At 40.6% G+C, this 18610-nt stretch overlaps 1 protein-coding gene across 2 annotated transcripts in view; it reads left to right on the top strand.

Annotated features, from left to right (window-relative positions):
* Positions 1-18610, top strand: part of CCZ1 (CCZ1 homolog, vacuolar protein trafficking and biogenesis associated) — a 1119178-nt gene that overhangs the window by 878330 nt on the left and 222238 nt on the right. For both annotated transcript variants that reach the window (XM_044089701.1, XM_044089702.1), the window contains one exon: positions 9068-9185. In XM_044089701.1, coding sequence (XP_043945636.1) covers positions 9068-9185 — 118 coding nt within the window. The remainder of the gene's footprint in view (positions 1-9067; positions 9186-18610) is intronic.

The raw sequence follows: 18610 nt of genomic DNA, 5'->3' as shown, positions 1-18610 counted from the left end.
TGTAGTCTGTTCTGCTGTGCCTCCAGACAGAGGACTGTATGTGCTTTTTGGATCTTCAGGATGCTTACCTGTATAAAAAATAGGCAAAGCATAAAAAAGTCATTTGCTTTTAGGTAGGACCAATCATTATCAGGTCAGGGCCTTGCAATTCATCCTAATCAAAATGCCCCAGGTGTTCACCAAATGAAGGGCCCCAGTTGCAGCTCACATATGATGTTAAGGAGGACAAATCTTTCTGTACCTAGATGATTGGCCCCTGGTAGCTCTATTGTTAAATCAGCTTGTGACAGCAAGACATCATTTACTCCAGTTCTGCTTGTCTTTGGGGAATAATCATGCATGTGGACAAGTCCCAACTTGAACCCTAATAGGACCTTATCTTTGTTGTCCTCTTGATACCCACAGGCATTTGGCAGTTCTTCGACAGGAAAGGATTTCATTCTTGAAGACAGAGGTGGCTACTCTACTGAAGCAGTTCATGCTCTTAAGATTCTAGGTCTCTTGGTGGTGTTGATACAGATGATTCCCAATGCTAGAATCAACAGACGATTTTGCAGAGTACAGTGGGACCTGTCTTCCCAATAGTTGCAATACAGGCTCAGACTTTTTCAAATGGTCAGACTAAGCTTAGATTGGAGGTTGAACCCTCCCAACCTTTCCAGAGGATTCCTTTCAAGTCCATACCACTCACAATGATCAACACAGATGGTTCTACCCAATGGCGGGGAGAGAGATTGTGCAGGCAAGGTAGTTCAAGGTTCCTGGACTGTGGAGGAGGCCTCCTTGCACATCAGCATGGTTCAGATGTGAGCCATCCTCCTAGCATTGCAGGCATTTCAGAACAGGCTCTCTCTCTCTAGGTGCACTTTTAATACAATCAGGCAACTTGATGGTTGTGTAGTACTTGAACAAGCAAGGAGAAACCTGATCGTATCCTTTGTGCAGAGAAGCAATGTGACTGGGCCTTGACCTCGCAACAGTTTCTCTTTGCAATGCATATACCCAAGGCTTCCATTGTGATTGCAGACAAGCTTAGCAGGTACATGGTGGATCATTTTGTGTCAGAGATGCATGATAACCCATATGGTCTATCATTTGACGGACTACAAATGGGGAGAAAGGTGATATATTTGGATTTAGTTCTGGAATGAAATATGGATGGTAATATTTCCTATAATGTCCATAGGAAGTTTATGGATGGGAACCAGTACCTTTATGCTTCTAGTTGACATCCTCCCCATGTTTTGAAAGCGTTACCTTATGGAGAGTTATACCACATTTCTAAGCTATGTAGTAACACGGAAGTATTGGGGAGGGAATTAGAACAGACCAGGAATATGTTTTTGAAAAGGGGTTATAAACCTGACATTTTGAAAGAGGCAGAAATTAGAGTTTGGGAAAAGATATATAAAAATGTTGGTAGGAGAAGTAGCAGATCAGGCTTTGGGACAATACAAGGCCTGTGGACTTTTGATGGTGAGGAGGCTAATCAAAATAAAGCAGATACAATATATTATGTGTCAGTATATAACATCAAAAGAGACAAAATGAGGACTTTAGTGGAATGTTATTGGAAATATTTAACAGAAGATAGGTTTTTGGCAGGAATTTTACCACATAAGCCCCTCTTTTTCATACAAGAGGGGAAGGAACTTGAAAGATATGGTGGTACATGGTAAATTTAGTCTACCAGCTGTGGATATACCCGATTTATTAGTTACTAAAGGAACATTAAGCTGTAACAAATGTGGTGTTTGTAAGAATGTGGTGAAAACCTTTGATAATATAAATGGGATTAAATTTGAACACAGAGAGGTTTATTCATGTAGAAGTAAAGGGGTTGTTTATGCATTGAGATGCCCCTGTGCCCTATTTTATATAGGGGAAACAGAGAGAATTTCATGTCAGATTTATGGAACATGTGAGAGATGTTAGGAATAAAAGGGAAGATAAACCAATTTCTCTACACTTTAAAATGTTACGACAGTGATGTTTCTAAGTTAAAATGTACAGTTTTAGAAACAGTGGATTGTTTTTGTGGAGATGAAAATTTGTTAAAACAAAAGTTGGGGTATAAAGAAAGTATTTATATTTTAAAGTATAAGACACTTGTGCCTAATGGTCTTAATAATGATTTAAATTGGAAATGTTTGCTTTAAATTTTAATTATTTTATTGATTAATTACTGTTAATTATGTGGGGTCTGTATATAAAAAAATGTGTGTTCATGTTTGTCACTGTTTGTTACTCCTTGAAGGTGGTTGCACCGAAGCGCTAGAGAAAAGAAAGAATAAAAGTTTTAAACTTTCTTGCCTTACTTTCTATCTTTGTACCACAGTTGGTGGTTTTGGGTCAGTGTTGTTTTTCTAGAATTGAGAAATGAGAAGGAGGAGGTTGTTTTTTTGTCGTTTGAACCTTGCCTGAAAAAGGCACTATAGGGGTGGCAAGAGCCTTAGCCAGTATCCGGAATCCCAGGGGCAACAGATGCAGGCCATCTCTGGCAAAGCATCGTGATCTGTCGATCATGTCGTCCCAGGCAGATACCGGATCCCCTTAGAATGACACCAGAAACTTGGCCAGTTGTTGGAAATAAATAATTTTGTCCTTGAACTGTGGTATCATTCTGGGCATTAACAGGATGCTACTTAGGGCTAGGGACATAGCTGTCTGGGCTACATGATCTGAGAGCTCCTCCATGTCTTTTTTCATGTAGTCCAGGGAGGTACGTCGCAGGTCATTCACACCAACATGGACAATGAGAGTCATATTTGTACTTGTGGAGTGACCTGGGTGCTTGCATTATGTGGCTGATCCTGGCACCCGACAGGCAGCTGTGACAGTAACTTTCTCCTTGTTTAGCCTGGTGATTGGGACATCAGTATGCCTGACTATAGAGTCACCTATGACTAGTGTGTTGGGTACGTTGTTTTGACTTATGGGCTGAGATTGCCTGGCACACTGATTTTGTGGTCTGTGTGTCATTTGGGTAGTGTTGGGGGGGTGGTAGTTGCTTGCGTTTCTGCTTTGGAGATCTCTGTTGTTTGGGCAGATTTTTATTGAGAGCCTCCTCGAATGTAGGTGTAAGTTTTGTGTTACTATGTGTGGGTTGAGGTGGTGTAGGTATTGATGGACTACGTGTTGAGTGTGGTGTGGTGTTTACCTTCTCCTCTTGACTGTCTAGTCCAGTCTTGGCTGGAGAGAGCTTAGCTTCCAATCTGGCTATAAGTGCATCTCTCACAGGTTGTAGTGTTGGGTGGTAGGAGGAGACGGTTGTCTGTGTACATGAGGTAATTGCTACATTGTCCCAAGATGCCCAGTTTCATCAGGTGGACAGGGGAAAACACCGGGAGCTGACCCATAAACATGCTGTGATTGGTGCTTATTAATTTAAGTACTAAGAACCATTTTCCTCCTAATGAGTGAGGAAAATTGAGTACTGCAGTAATTTGTAGTTTGTTAGTGCTTACAACGAGTTTTTGACCAAGTGCTGAGCACAAGGAAACAGTTTTTAGTGCTAAGACTAGTAAACTTTCTAGTTCAATGGAAAATTTGAAGAGCAGACTTTCTAGCACCAAAAATAGTTTAACTCTAGTTAAATGGCACTGTGCGATGCACAAAACCGCACAAACACGAGTTTTTAAACAGAAAGATGAAAGGGATAGAAATAGCCCAAAATGGCCAATAAAACTACAGATTCTGAGCTGAAACCACACCTCCAGCGACAGATAGATAGTTCAAAGCTCACCACTTTCATTGATGAACAGAGAAGCTTCCCTCTGTCTTAGAAAGGTCTGGGCAACACCAAAAATTACAAAACAGCCCAGAATTCAGCAAAATCTGAAAACCGGACTCTACTGGTTATAGAAAGGCAGGAAATGAATAGAGAGAGAGGATTTTTTTTTTCAAAAGTTAAGGCCGGTACAGTAATACAAATACTTTTAAGGCAGAAAAATGGCTATCACACTTGAATGTGTAGCCCTCAACAGTTAAACATTTGAAAACACTTAAAAATGAGCAATTCAAGTACAAACAGTATCAGAATTAAAAAAAAAAACAGTTCAAATAAGTAGCAAAGTTAATAAAAAAATGGGTCGGAATAATGCGGCTAGTGAAAATAAGCAATAAAAAGCAAAACAGAGGTACTAAATCCACTCAGTCTCCCTTTTCTCTCTCTGTTGCTGTAGGACTCTGCAGGACACCCAGGCAGGCTCTTGCCGAGGTGTCTTCAGTACCTTCAATTTTTGGATTGTTTGTATTTGTTCCTGGTTTGTGTTTAGTAAATGGAAAATGTTTTCAGAGTGGGCTTCAGATAAGCGTTTTTTGCCCATGTCTGCTCTCCTGGATAAGGTGCGTTTCCCTTTCTGTCTCAAATGTATGAGAGAGAAGCTAGTTACCCCTCAGTTAGTCCGTTTATCACCACCCATGAAGGGTTTCAAGTCAATTCATTAGTTAATTCTTCATGCAAAATTTTCCTCAAAGGGAATTTTCATTCTAGGCCTTCATTTAACAGACCTGCCTTGGCCTGTGCTTAAATGTCTGAATAGACAACCGTTTGAACTGACTTCTTCAGCCGACTTTAAGTTCTTGTCATGGAAGACTGCCTTTATTGTAGTCATTCTTTTCACTAGAAGAGTTTTGCAGCTCCAGGCTCTGTCCTCTAAACATCCGTTCATCATCTTTCACCCAGACAGGATATCACTTAAGACAAAACCTTCCTTTTGCCCATACCCAAAGTGGTCACTCAGACTAACTTGAACCAAGATATTTGCCTGCCTGTGCTTTTTCCTAAGTACTCCATGGAGGTGGAGGATATCTGCTACATTGCCTGGATTTTCTTTGACAACTGCATTTTTACCTGGACCACACAAAGAATCAAAGGAAAGCTGAGTAACATTTTGTGAGTATTTTTGTCTTCCAGGCTTGGTCAGAAGATTGCCAAGGTTACATTGGCCAAATGGATTTCAGATTTTGTTTCATTTTGCTGTACTTCTCAAAAGTCATGGTCTTAAACTTAATGCAAAAAAATACATGATCATCCCCTTCGGCAAGGGTGATGTTCCTGAAACCTGCCACATCAATAGCAATACCCTAAGCACATAGTCAGTGGTGAGAGATCTGAACACACAGGCCGACAGCAGCCTTAACTTCGATCATCATGTCTCCACAGTGATAAGAAGGGTATTTTATATTGCTCATCTCATAAGTAAGGGAATTGCCTCCAGAAAAAAAGAGGTTATAACCCCCCCCCCCGTACTCTTCCCTCAACAATCCAATAATACAATGCTTCCATTGGTATGTTCCTTTCCAAACACCTGCAGCAATTGGAGAGACCACAAAGGTTCCTTACAATGTAAATTCAGGGTCTTCAGGATCTGTCCTCTGATGACAGACTGAAATTAGTGTCATACAGACTGCTCAGAGGTGACATTTGCCTTGCATATAGAGCAATCTCTGACCCAGCTTTAATGGAAATACTGTACACTCACAAGTCAAATGGCAGATGTGTCACTTGCTCAAAGGACCTTAACCTGATACGTGGCATCAACAGATCTTACTGGAGAGACAGATTTGTCTCATAGAGGTTGCCCCACCTTTGGAACAAGCGTCCTGTTCATGTTAAACAAAGCCCCTTGCAGGCCGTATTTAAGTGTAATTTGGGCGATTGGATGGGTAACTGGAAATTCACCATGGAGGTTCCACCTGTGTCCTTCTTGGACAGGACAGTAGGTGCTGATTTTAGTGTCTGCTTGAACCAGACACCCTTGGGAACATGGGTTGTACTTGGCTAGCCTTGTAAGGGCCCTGGAGCTATTAGGCTAGTAACCTCCGATGAACCTATGATCCTATGAAAAGACTTCAGTCCCACCTGAGGCGCTCTCTCAGTTAGGGCTTAAGCTGTGTCTACAACCTTTGATGAAATTACTTCAGTAGCAACCTGGTCTTCCATACATACCTTTGCTAAACATTATAGTCTTGACTTTGCTTCCAGAATAAAAGCATCCTTTGGAGTACATATTCTCAGAGGTTTATTGGGGTAGGCCACTCTGGTTAACTGGGGGCTCTGTTCTGAGAGTCTATTGTTAGAACCTGAGAAAAATGGAAATTATGTACTTTCTGGAAAGTTTGATTTCTCTAGTCTCTGTCTAGCCACTGGGACAACTTGTCCTCCTCCCCCCTCCAAATTGTCATGTATGAGTGATGGGCCGCAGCTGAAGGTCTTCTTTAATGTGCTCTCTCTTTATCTGTGTGTGTGTGTGTGTGTGTGTGTGTGTGTGTGTGTGTGTGTGTGTGTGTGTGTGTACTAATGCACTCACTCAACGATTCTTTGACTTCATCATTTCTAATGCTCTAGACCTGCTCGTCTCATCCCCCACAACAGTAGATAACATTCTGGACTTGGATCTCTCAAACATGGGTGACCGCTGCACCACTCCCATAGTATGTTCTTCCCTGGTGAGATCAGATCATCGGTCTGTGTCATTCGAAGTTTCTATCCCACCCAACTCCTCCCAGCCATAACCAGGCTATAAATCCTTCTCAAAGCTGACTACGACCTCCTAAGGGAGAGGGTATCAGTAACTTCACTCCACCACCCCCTTCAGAGGATGCAGACAACTATGCTGGACAGTATGCAAATGCAGTATACAAGCAACTGTATAACTGCATGGACTCAGCCATACCCAACAGAACTAAAACCTGCTCCTCAAGGAACCGCAAAGAGGATCAGCACGCTTTACGACAAGAGGAAGAAACTGTTGTGCATGGGTAAAAAGGAACAAGTTCCAAATTGGAAAAACTCCCTCCTCAGCCTCAACAAGCAAATTAGATCACTAGTGAAAACCTCCAAGCCAATTATGAATTGAAAGTAGCCTCCCAAACAAAGGGAAAAAGTACAAAGCCTTCTTCAGTTATGTCAGGAACCTCCATAGCAAAGCCCAGGTTTGTTCTGAGTTAGTGCTTAACAGTACCGTGTAAACTGATCCTGTTGACTTAGCCAGCCTACCAGCAGATAGGTTCAGCGCAAGCTTCACCCCCCCATCCCCCCCAGTCGACATCCCCGATACTTGTCCCTCACCTCACATCTCCATAGATCAAGCGTTAAAGGGCCCTAATCAGGGCAAAGAACACATGGGACCTGATAGTATCACAGACTGTATTCTGCACCATCTCCAGCAAGAACTAGCTTCAACCACAGCCTAAGCAGAGGCATCTTTCCAGCAGAGTGGAGAACTCCCATTGTCATCCCTTTGCACAAAGGTGGTGCCACTACTGACCCTGGAATCTATCTCCCCATTAGCTTGACAAGTCTGATTTGTAAAGCCATGGAGCTTATTGCTATGGATCTCATAAACAAGGACATAGGCAACCTCCAAGCACTTGACCCCACCCAGTTCAGATTCATCAAGGGCAGATCTTGACTGCTGAACCTGGTTGACTTCTCTGAGACTGTCACCAAGACCCAGGATGAGGGAAAGTCAGTACATACAGCTTACCTTGACTTGCCCAAAGCCTTTGAAACAATCCCCACTCAGGCATCATCGAAAAGGTAACACAACATGGCGTAAATCCCTGTCTCATCAGGTGGGTGGCCAGCTGGCTCCCCGATAGGAACCACAAGGTCAAAGTAGTTACCTCTGAGAGTAGACCTATCACTAGTGGTTTTCCCCAGGGAGCTGTCCTGGGACCCCTACTGTTTGGCATCTACTTCTCAGAGGTCCAGGCAAGGTAAGTTGGGTGTTGTCATTGACTCCCCAGTGATGTTAACATACTGCAAGAGGATCTCACTGCAATAAATGACTGGTGCCAAAGTCATGGCCTTAAGTTAAATGCAAAAAATGTATTATCATACCATTCGGCAAGAACACTGCCTCTGCTGATTACCACATCAACAGCAACCCAACCCCCTAAGCACACAACCTGTGGTGAGATACCTGGGTACTCAGATTGACAACAGTGTCACATTTGATTATCATGTAGCGGCAGTTGTGAGAAAAGCCTTTTACTTGGTTCATCTCATAAGTAAAGGGAGTGCATCCAGGAAAAAAAGGAGGTTATTACCTCTCTGTACTCCTTCCTCATTAGGCCAATAAATGAGTGTAACGCCCTGTTTGATACCTCTCCAAACACTTGCACCAAATGGAAGGGCCACAGAAATCTCTCACAAAGAAAATCCATGGCCTCTAGCACCTGTCCTATGCAGACAGGCTCAAATCACTATCACTCCACTCGCTATTGTACAGTTTGCTCAGAGATGATCTGTGTCTCACCTACAAGGCATTATCGGACCCTGCCCTATTAGAGATGCTCCATATCCATAAGTCTAGCTCCTCGCGCATTATCTGGTCTAATATGCAACATGAACAAAACCTACTGGAGAGACAGGTTTGTCTCCCCGAAGCTGTCCCATCTCTGGAATAGACTTTCCCATACATGCCAGAATATCTCGCTGACCCTCTACAAGCACAGGCTTGATGAGTGGATGGGAAGCCACACATTTGTCCCAGATGTTCCACCTGTGTCCCTCATCGACAAGGGTGACAGGTGCTGACTGAGGTTTCTTTTTTGGGGATAAATTCATGACTAGGCTTGTAAGGGCCCCAGTTTACCTAGTAACCTCCTATGATCTTGCATTCCTCAGCCTTTCTGTTAGGATGTGTTTACTCTTTCCCCAGGGTTTCTTTGAGATGCTGAGGTTAGAAGCTCTCTGAAAAGTTGGAACCCATTTTTTTTTCTTTACCATGCACGTATCTTTATAATTGTATATGAGCACTGATATTCATTCCCTCCACTTGTATCATGTAAGAATAATGTGATATCCCAGGAAAGAGGATCTCCAGAGGGTGATTGTACAAGGAAGGATGACCCACCATGCTTCTTACCAGGTTTCATGTCATAGGATTACCCAACAGGCAGAAGTGACTGCTGTTGCCACTGCCTTTACTTATTCAGAGAGGCAGCATTTTTAAAGGTTCAAAGTCTACATGTTGCATATGAGTCCAAAATTGAATTGTTTCTTCTTATGATCGTCTTTTATGAATATCAAGTACTTTCTTCTCAATTTTTACAGCCTCTATAGAACTGACTAAAGAATTCTGCTGCGAACTGGACAGACTTGTTGGACCCCAGCTCACGATGTTGGCTTCAGACATATGTGAACAGTACAACATCAGCAGAAGGATAGCAGGGTTTGTACAGCTGTTTGATTTATTTGTGTTACTGTACTACTGTAGTTCTGATGATGATATCCATGGCACAGTTGTCAACAAGTTGAAGCATCTCCCTTGTGCGTTTAATGATTTTATGTGAACTAGTGTTTTAGTTTTGAATGTTCAATATGTTTACTATTCAGCACCTTCCCTGGTTTTTCATTCTGATTCCTGTTTGTTTGATGCATATTGCATACATGACCTTAACTGGGCATGTTCTGTTGCAGGGCACTGTGTCTGTCTGATGTAGTCTTTATTGTTTATGATCGCATATGTTTCCAAACCTTTTTCATTTACATTTTAATGCTTCTACCCTGTTAATTTCAGTTTCCTTCTTAACATGTATGTAATCTCTTCAGACTTTTCCCTTATTCTGTTATTATGCCTTTTACATCTTTCCCCTTTAGGAAGACTTTTTAAGACATTTTTTATATTGTTTTTATTTTTGAGCTCTTCAGAGATTACATCTGCCTAAGTCCATAAAGGTATACAGAAAGCTTCTATGCTTTATTTTGAAGGAATCAGACCATCAGACAAATCTTTTTGTTTTTTCAGAAAGACTTGTAAATTGCCATTCACACTAATTTTGCTGAAATCAATATTTTCCTGCCACTGACTCATCAGAACTGGGATGTCCTGTTAGAGGCGGGGTTCCAGACAAGTAGATATGTGAAGCAAATGTATTTGCTTCTCTTGTGGCATACACACAGCATTGTGCACCTCAATAATCATCTCATGTCATGCAGGCTAATATTCAGTTATATATTGGGGTTGTACATCTCAAAGTACACTACTTTTCAGGTTTAATCTGCATAGAGTATGGTATAAATTAAGTTAGGTCATATGCATGTAAATATTGTATAGTTTTCTAGTATACCTGGCAAAAGAAATGCAAGGGATGGTTTTAGTTATAAAGGACTTGAGTAGTGCCACTGTTGCTTACTGTTAGGACTAGTTTTTCTTGCTGTTTTTCTCAGTGACATTAAGTAATACATGGAAAGATACAGCTCTTGGTGTTTAACAATGAAACCAGTATGTGTAGCAAGCTGGTCACTATGTGTCTGTGTAAAATTTAAAGAAAAGGTTTTACTACAGTGCATCAAAAATTACATGTAAAACAGAAAAAAAAACAAGTTGTGATATCAGAGAGGTGCTAACTCAAAATAGGCATTTGTTGTGATCATATGTAATATGCAGAGCCTGAAGTGAGCAGAGCAATATGTAGTGGGAAGGGGTTGTTCAGTTCTGGGCTTGGTGGAGAGTTGCCATTAGTAAACTAAAGGGAATTTGTTCCCTTGTCACTTCATAAACTGGTCTAACTTAATTTAAAAGCCTTTCCTCAGGAACACTGTGCTGTGGAAATATGCAGTGTAGAGAAGAACGTAAAGAATATGGTGTTGAATGGCCAAGTAAGAAGGATTTTATTAATGAGTTGGTGATTTTGTAGGATGAAATTGTGTTTAAACTACAGTGATGGTGCTGATGTCAGACCTGGGAATTCAGATGAACAGTGGCATACCTCCCTTCTCTGTGCTGTAGTTCCCATGCTGATTAATACTGCTGCACTTCATAAGATGTCTGTAGTGGTACTGGGCACCATGATATTCAAGACCATGATAGTCTGTGAAATGCACACAGGAGCGCATAGTACACTACTGTGTACGCTGTGCTCCAGACAGTGCCTCTGCATTCCTGCCGTGTCCCAGTAGGCAGACAAAGGTAGCAGCTGCTGGAGACATACAGATATTTTGACAGCACTCCTATCCTACTCCGTCATAACACTTGACTACAATGGTATGACTCCAAATGTTATGAATACCAAACTGTTTAAATTATTTATTTGTTTATTTCTACACTTTCTTCTGACATTATCTATCAATCATCAGCCTCTGACTGGCCAGTTTGGCTCATTGTTCCTCATCCACGGAGTGAGGGTCAACTGAGAGGATGCCTTCCACTGTGGGGATTTTCTGTTTGATTAGAGAACTGTTACTTGGTATTTTAGTATTGCCTGCACCTGTACTCCTGTTTAAACATGAGCCTGACAGAGACCTGTTTGGTATAATTTGTGAAAATAGACTGATTTGGCCATTCCTGTGTACTGCGGTATCCATTTGCATAGGTATCAAGAAAGGATATGGTCTTTTCACCACTCCCATTAGTGGGAACATTGCCATGTCAAGGGTTTGGGGAATAGTGTTTATGCTTATGATAAAAGGTTAAATTGCACCACAAAAGTTTACATGACAGAGTTTTTTCCATACAGAGATAGACCGTTTGTAGATTGCAGTTCATATTTCACAGATGATGTTGCTGGGCTTACAGAATGGTGAACAATACCTAATGTTGAGGATGTGTAACTCACATGGTTGCAACAGCTAGATGTTTAACTTACACTGTTGCAACCATATGGTCCTCCAGGTAGGAATATAAAAGGTTGGTTGGAGATGTATTGTTTCTCCAAACTTAAGTTAAAATCTAGGTTGTATAAGTGCGGATCATGCAAATTTTGTGAGTATATTAATGAGGGGCCTTGCGTTTCACTTCCTGGTTATGATAGAAGTATCCAATGCCCTGGACATTGAAATTGCTGTATGGACATGGTAGTTTATGTGGCTACCTGTACAACATGTCAAGCTTTCTATGTGGGTAAGACCACTAGAAAACTTAAGGAATGGATAGCGGAATATGTTGGGGATATTAAAAACGAGAAAACCAGTAATGCCCTTTACGTGCATTTAAGAGTGTAAAAAATTTTAGAAGGTTTATATCTTTTATTATTGATAAGGCAAAAATTGGTAAAAGGGGTGGCAATTTTCAAAATATTAGAGTATAGAGAAATAGTATGGTTGTTAAGATTAAATGCCAAGCAGTTTCCCGGGATTAATTATGCTTGCTCTGTTTCAATTTTTAAAGATGTTTTAAAGTTAAGGGCACAAAAATGTAACAGAAGAGTTCAGCAATTTTGTTTTTTAACATATGGAAATTCTAATTTTGTCATGTAATGTTTTTTAAAAACTATTGCATGTTTTATCATGTATTGTAGCAGTTCATCACAATTAGGTTCATTTACAATTAGTTTATCATTTTGATAAGTGGTTGTATTATTTTAGTAGTTGGAAGTTATTATTTTTTTTTTTCTTTTAAGGGATTCAGCTGTGTAGAAGTAATGGTCTTTCACTTTTTTCTCGATCTGTTTTCAATGTGGTTGTTTGGCTTACTGCTGTTTTTATTCTTAATTAGATGATTGTTCTGTGATTTTTAATGTACATAAAATGCATCTCTTCTTAGATGGAATTAACTCTGATGAAGCCGGAATAACACAAATGGCAAAAGTGCTTAGTTCTTTTATTTTGTAATAAACTTGAGTATCCACGAGAATTGGTCGGTGGTGGTGATTTTTTATTTTCTATGTGGTCTGTGAATAATGTACATAGTGTGTCTTGCATGATGTGTAATTGTCAGTAGGCTAGAAAGCTTCTCCATACAAATTTGCAATTTATATTCCTGAAAGGTTGAAAAGTATAAAGTTTATATTAAAAAAATGAAATTCATTCTACAGATTACATTTTTGCTTTACAAAATGTTAAATGACTCTGAAGTAAAATATTACAAATATGATGTAGACAAACTGAATGTGTGAGCAGCCTCCATGTGATCTTTGCTGTGAATGCCAGGTACTTTTGGGATGGCCAGGATATGTGCATACCCGAGCAGTGTTAAGCTAGGGTAACAGTGTACGTTGCAAACCATTCTCTTCCAGTCACTTTGGGGTTGCTGTATGTTTCTGAGTTCCTGTCCTCCACTGTGGATTAGTCACTTAAAAAGATGGTAGGGCTCCCTAGTTCTTGGGGTCAAGAAGTCTCTGAAAAAATATCTTAGGCTGACTGTCTCTGTTACTATATCACATTCTGTACATTTGAAGGTGCTGATACTGAGATTTGGCCAGCCAATGAGTTTTATATCACACTGTCTACATTTGATTGTGTTGATGCACTGGCTAGGACAGTAGTTGCTGGTGTCTCAGCAAGTTATGAAGGAACGTCAAAAGAGGTAAAATGCCTCACTTATGGCACCCCCCCCCCCAACCAGTTTCCTCTTCTAAGCCATCCGAGTCTTTTAAAGACTAACTATGGAATTGCATGAACATTCTTTGTTTCAAGTCTTTCATCCCTAACATTTGATCCACCCATTAGAAATATAATTGAACCAAAAGATACTTTAGATTTCACTTTGCCTTGCACTTTTCGGTATTGCAGTAGCAGTACTGCAAGCCCCCCCGGTCATCGTCACATTGCTTTAGTGTTGATTTGAACAGCAATGTTTACTACTCGTAACCCCGTATCCTTCCTGCAATGCTTTTGCCCTTGGAATACCAACTACTATTGTAATATGTAGCCCAACCCTTATTCCAGGCATTCTGCATAAATAAATAGACAATATATTGGTTTTGGAACCATTTTTGTGATGTAATTTCCTAAACGTATTCATTTTTGCATTCGACATAGCAGATGTGGATTACCTTCTTTCATACAGCGTTTCTTTTTGCCATGCCTAACTGTAAGTCCTGATATTTTCATACATCTCAGCTGTCTCTGGTTTTGCAGAGCAACCCCAGTTTAGCCCTGTGTTTTTGTCAAGTTTTTTAATTTTCTGATGATCAATCTTACAGTCAGTGATGCACGGTATTAGTTTCATTCTTTTGGTTGTTCTAAAAATACATGTTTACTGCAAAACTGTTGCCTGATTAATTTAAGTGAATTAAAGTAATATTAAAAAAAAAATCATTTGCCCAAAGCTCTGTAGCAAAGAAGCTTAACTTACGATAAAGTGATCTGTCACATTACACCAGTTGTGGAGTATTGCACTTTAATTTACTGGCCTTATTTATTTAGCAGCACACTTAACTCTGCTTGCTTTGAAGTTCCGCATGTCAAAATCGTTTTAATTTTATCAGAAAGTAAGAAATTCTGCCATTCATAAAACATAGAATGAAAGAATGAATGAACTGCGTTACTGTTTTTTTTCCTGCTTTTCTAACAGCTGCATAAAACAATCAGCATGATGTTAAACATTAGACATGTAATTACTGCTCTGTTGTTTTGGAAAAATAGATTAATCATGGAACATAATCATTCATTTATTATGAATAAATGATTTTGTGTGCGTGAGACCCAGTGTGTTTTGCAGTGAGGGATGGCTACATCGCCTGCCAGGTGGTCTGGTTGTAATAGTGTTTCTTGATTAGAAACCAGCAGTAACAAAACGTAAATAGTGCAAGTTTGTTCGTTCTTTCATTCTTACACCCAGACCACCTTCCATGCAGACTGAATGAATGAAAGAACAAACCAATTGTTCTATTTACCAGCTTTTTATCATTGCATTTTTTTTAAATTTAAGCGCTATTACAAGTGGACAGAATTTCTTTACATTAGCAATGGAATGATTCTAGTTTGGTATAGCCTGTGTTCAAACTGCAATTTAAATTTGTTTTAACTTATTTCTTCCTGGTGAAAGTGAAATGTTACATAGTTAGTTATTAAAAATTCCTTAAGGGACAGTCTTAGCTTTTTATTCACAAGTTTAGATTATTTTCCTACATGTTTCAGAGCCGTACACTGCCATTATTCATTCATTTAAGCAGTCACAATGGTGCGCCTGTTTAAATAAATTGTTCTAACATCGGATTGGAAGAATTGGAAAGTAAAACAGCAAGGATAGATCTAGCAGATGTAGTTTATTTACTTTTCAACTTTGGGCACTAGTTTTTTTTTTCTTCTCCTCAATCTTAGTTTTATAGGGCACCAGTTTGGGGACTGCCTAAGTCGTCAGTTTAACTGTCTACTGCACCTTCCCATTGACCACTAATAACTAACTGAGAGTGTTGTTTCACCATTTGTGTCAAGTTGAGCTATAACAGCTTTTATCTTTTCTCCTTTCTTTGCCCTTCCAGCTTCAGGCAATTTAAAGTGCAACATTTTTCCTTCTCAGTACATATCAGCACAGCTGGGTATCTTAAAATACGCTTTCTGCCACTTATAAAATTCACTTCTTGTAAAAATAAATACGTTTTTCTTCCACAAGAATCTTTGAATAAGTTGTGCAAAATGTTAACATTACAGGTTAGAAGTACGTTTTATTTGATGTTTCTCCCTCTGATGCAACAGTGTGATAATAAGTCATTTTGATAGCCTAGAGAGTTTTGTGCCCTTTCTATTAAAAAGGTCAGATCAGTTTCAAACCTGTATCCAAAGAAAGATTATTCTGCAAAATTGTAATTATGCACTTGTTTTCAAGTGCTCTTTAAAATCCAAATGGCATCTATGTTTTATCTGCAGTATTCCCTACTGTTATTGTAACATAGTAAGTTCAGACGGACTCAGAGAGAAAAAAAACTGCTTAAAAAAGAAAAACTGAATCAGTTGGTTCACGTTATTTTAAAAATCTTAATTTTTCATCATCAGATCATCTGTAACTAAGCTTATCACATGCTGCCTGAGGTTGTCACACTTTAGTGGTACCTTATAAAACTTAACTAGAACTTCTGATCTGAAGTAGTTAACTTAATTTTTGTCTGCGACCTGTGGGTATTCGGATCCGTATCGGATCCGAGCCGGCAACTTTTTTTCTCTAGCATCTGCTCCAAGCTCCGAGCTCCTCCCCCTACCCGTAATGCACTACCATCTCCTACCTTCGCTCGGATCTCATTTGCCGCGCCAGTAGTGTGCATTGTGGTCTCCTTCTCTCTGAGCTCAGTTATAGTAAGTTTTATTAATACTTAGTCTCTTTGTGTGTCTGAGTTGATTATTTCCCTTCCTTCCCTTTCGTATATCACTTGTTCGTCGGTTAGTCAAAAAAAAAAGTTTTTGTTGAACTCGGTAGAATAGTTGTTAGGCCTGCCCTACCTGTGTTGTATGTGGTGTTTTTTTAGTAGGTAATGTTTTTTGGTGCGGGGCCATGGCTGATCAGCCAAAATCTGTGTTCAAGAAATGCACAGAGTGTGTCCATAAGCTCTCCCTGGCTGATGGTCACACTCTGTGTATTTGCTTGGGAGTAGCACATTTGTGCACCCAATGTGCTGTCTGCACCGGGTTCAATCCTAGGGCCCTCAGGGATCGGAAGGCCAAATTAGTAGCTAAAGGCCTTCTCCCCACATCCATGCTGGAATCTGCCACGGCCTCGGTACCTAGTGCTCAACCTCCCACCCAGACAGGGACTCAAACTCCCTCTTCTTCTGGTGCTGGCTCAAGTAAAGACAAATCTACAGTCAGCGTGGCTGACAAGGAAAAGGACAGAAAAAGACGCAGAGAGGATAGGGACAAGAGAAAGGAAAGACCTTGCAAGAGATCCCCGGACAGTGAGCTCTTTCTTAGTCCCCTTTCTAAGGCCATGAGGCCAGTTTCTCCATGGCTCCAGCCTCCTAGTTTCTGACCGGAGCCGTAGGAACATTCAGATCCGAGGCCTTCCTCCCAATCATTGCACAGACCAGACAGAATGCTAGTCGATGGCCTCTTCGCAATCGACTCGGAGCTTATCGGACTTGGACATGGACAGGATGACGCAGAGATTCATTCAGACCCAAATACAGATGGGAGTCTTGCCAGGCCCCTCTCCCTCTGGAGGGGGGACCTCCATGCCCTTTTTCCACCCATCTCTCCTTCCCGGATCTGTGCTTCGGGGCTCTTGGATCCGAGGATTTTTGGAGCTGGTAGCTCGGTGCCGACGGTTCCTCCAACCTTGACTCTGGCTGTTACCTTGAATTCCTCGGATCCAACTAGTTCAGATCCGAGTCACTCTTGGAGCCAAGGACAGGGAGTCGGACCCGAGGGAATGGATTCTTCAGCTCTGCCCTTTTCGGATCTGAGCCATTTCCTCAGAACTCAGCCTACCCTTGATTCGGCTCCGGTCCCTGCTTCAGATCTGGGGAGGGCGTCTTCCTTGCTGGGTGCCAAGGAGGTCTGCTCTCCCTCAGCCTTCGAAGTGGTGGAGAGGGTTCTCTCCCAGGGATTGAGACCCCAGCCCACTCCTTCGGATTCCACCCAGACACCCCTGGATTTGACTACGACTCCTTTCATCCTGTCTCAGGGACAGCCCGTGCCAGAGGATTCCCAGGTTATTTTCCCTGAGGAACCCCCTGCGGCTCACGAATCCTCTTCTGATAGCCCCACTGAAGAGGGTCACCGTAAGCGCAAGTGCAAAAGGAGGCACTTGGACTCCCCCGAGTCCCTCACTACGGACACTAACTTAGATGAAGGAGAAGGTTCCCCCAGGTCACCTCCTGAAGACATCTCCTTCGGAGAAATCATGTAGATCCTCCACCAGAGGGGAGGTTGGTCAACCCCAAAACCTTCTGGGGATGACAAGGGTGGTGGTGTTGTTTTAATGAATTCAGTGGATTACAAGAAGAAAATGTTACATATTTTAAATGGAAGAATATATGCAAAGTCCTCCTTAAATGAACTGAATAAGGCCTCCTTAAAAATTAAACGTGAACTCCAGGACTTGTTTATTGAAGGATCCATAACAATTGTTGAATTAAATTACCTTGCAGTTCCTCATCCTAAGGTATCGGTAATATATGGGTTACCAAAGCTGCATAAAAATTTAGAGCAACTACCAATGCGCCCTATAGTGGATTCCAAGGGGTATATTACACAACCTTTGGCTAAATTTTTGGATACTAAATTAAAACATCTAGTACATAGTGAATCTCATTTGTGCAAGGATTCATGGAATTTTTTGAAGGCCATGAATGATGTACCTTTTAAGGACACCTATATGTTCCTCACTATAGACATCAATGATTTTTATTCAATAATTCCACATGACAATGGACTAGCCTGCTTTAGTGAATACCTATATGACAAGAAGGTTGGACATTTTGAAGTATTACTATATCTTCAACTTTTGGAAACAGTTCTAAAGAATAACTTTATTCTATTTGAAAATGAGTTGTTTTCTACAACAAGAGGGTGTTGCTATGGGATCAGCTTGTGGGGGTTTATATGCTAATATAGTAGTAACACAATGGGAAGGGAAATATTTTTTCCCCTCTGAATTTTACCCTTACATTAAATACTATTGTAGTTTTTTGGATGATATGTTTGTCCTTTGGGATGGACCTTATGAAAAAATTAATGAATTTATGTCCTATATTGATTCAACAACACAGTTTTTAAGATTCACCCACAATTTTGATTTACATAACATATCATACTTGGATATTTTAATAACCAAAGATTATAATAATGGAAGATTTACTTCCAAAATTTACAGAAAAGAGACTTATTCAAATTCCTTATTATACTACAGCAGTACACACCCTTACAAATAGAAAAAAGCTATAGTCAAGGGTCAACTTGTCCATGCTGCACGCATAGTATCCGATTTGGATGATTTTTTAA

This window comes from Protopterus annectens, chromosome 12.part0, assembly GCF_019279795.1.
Source record: "Protopterus annectens isolate FY-2018-M chromosome 12.part0, PAN1.0, whole genome shotgun sequence".
Classification (NCBI taxonomy): Eukaryota; Metazoa; Chordata; order Ceratodontiformes; family Protopteridae; genus Protopterus; species Protopterus annectens.
This window is presented reverse-complemented; position numbering and strand designations above follow the sequence as displayed.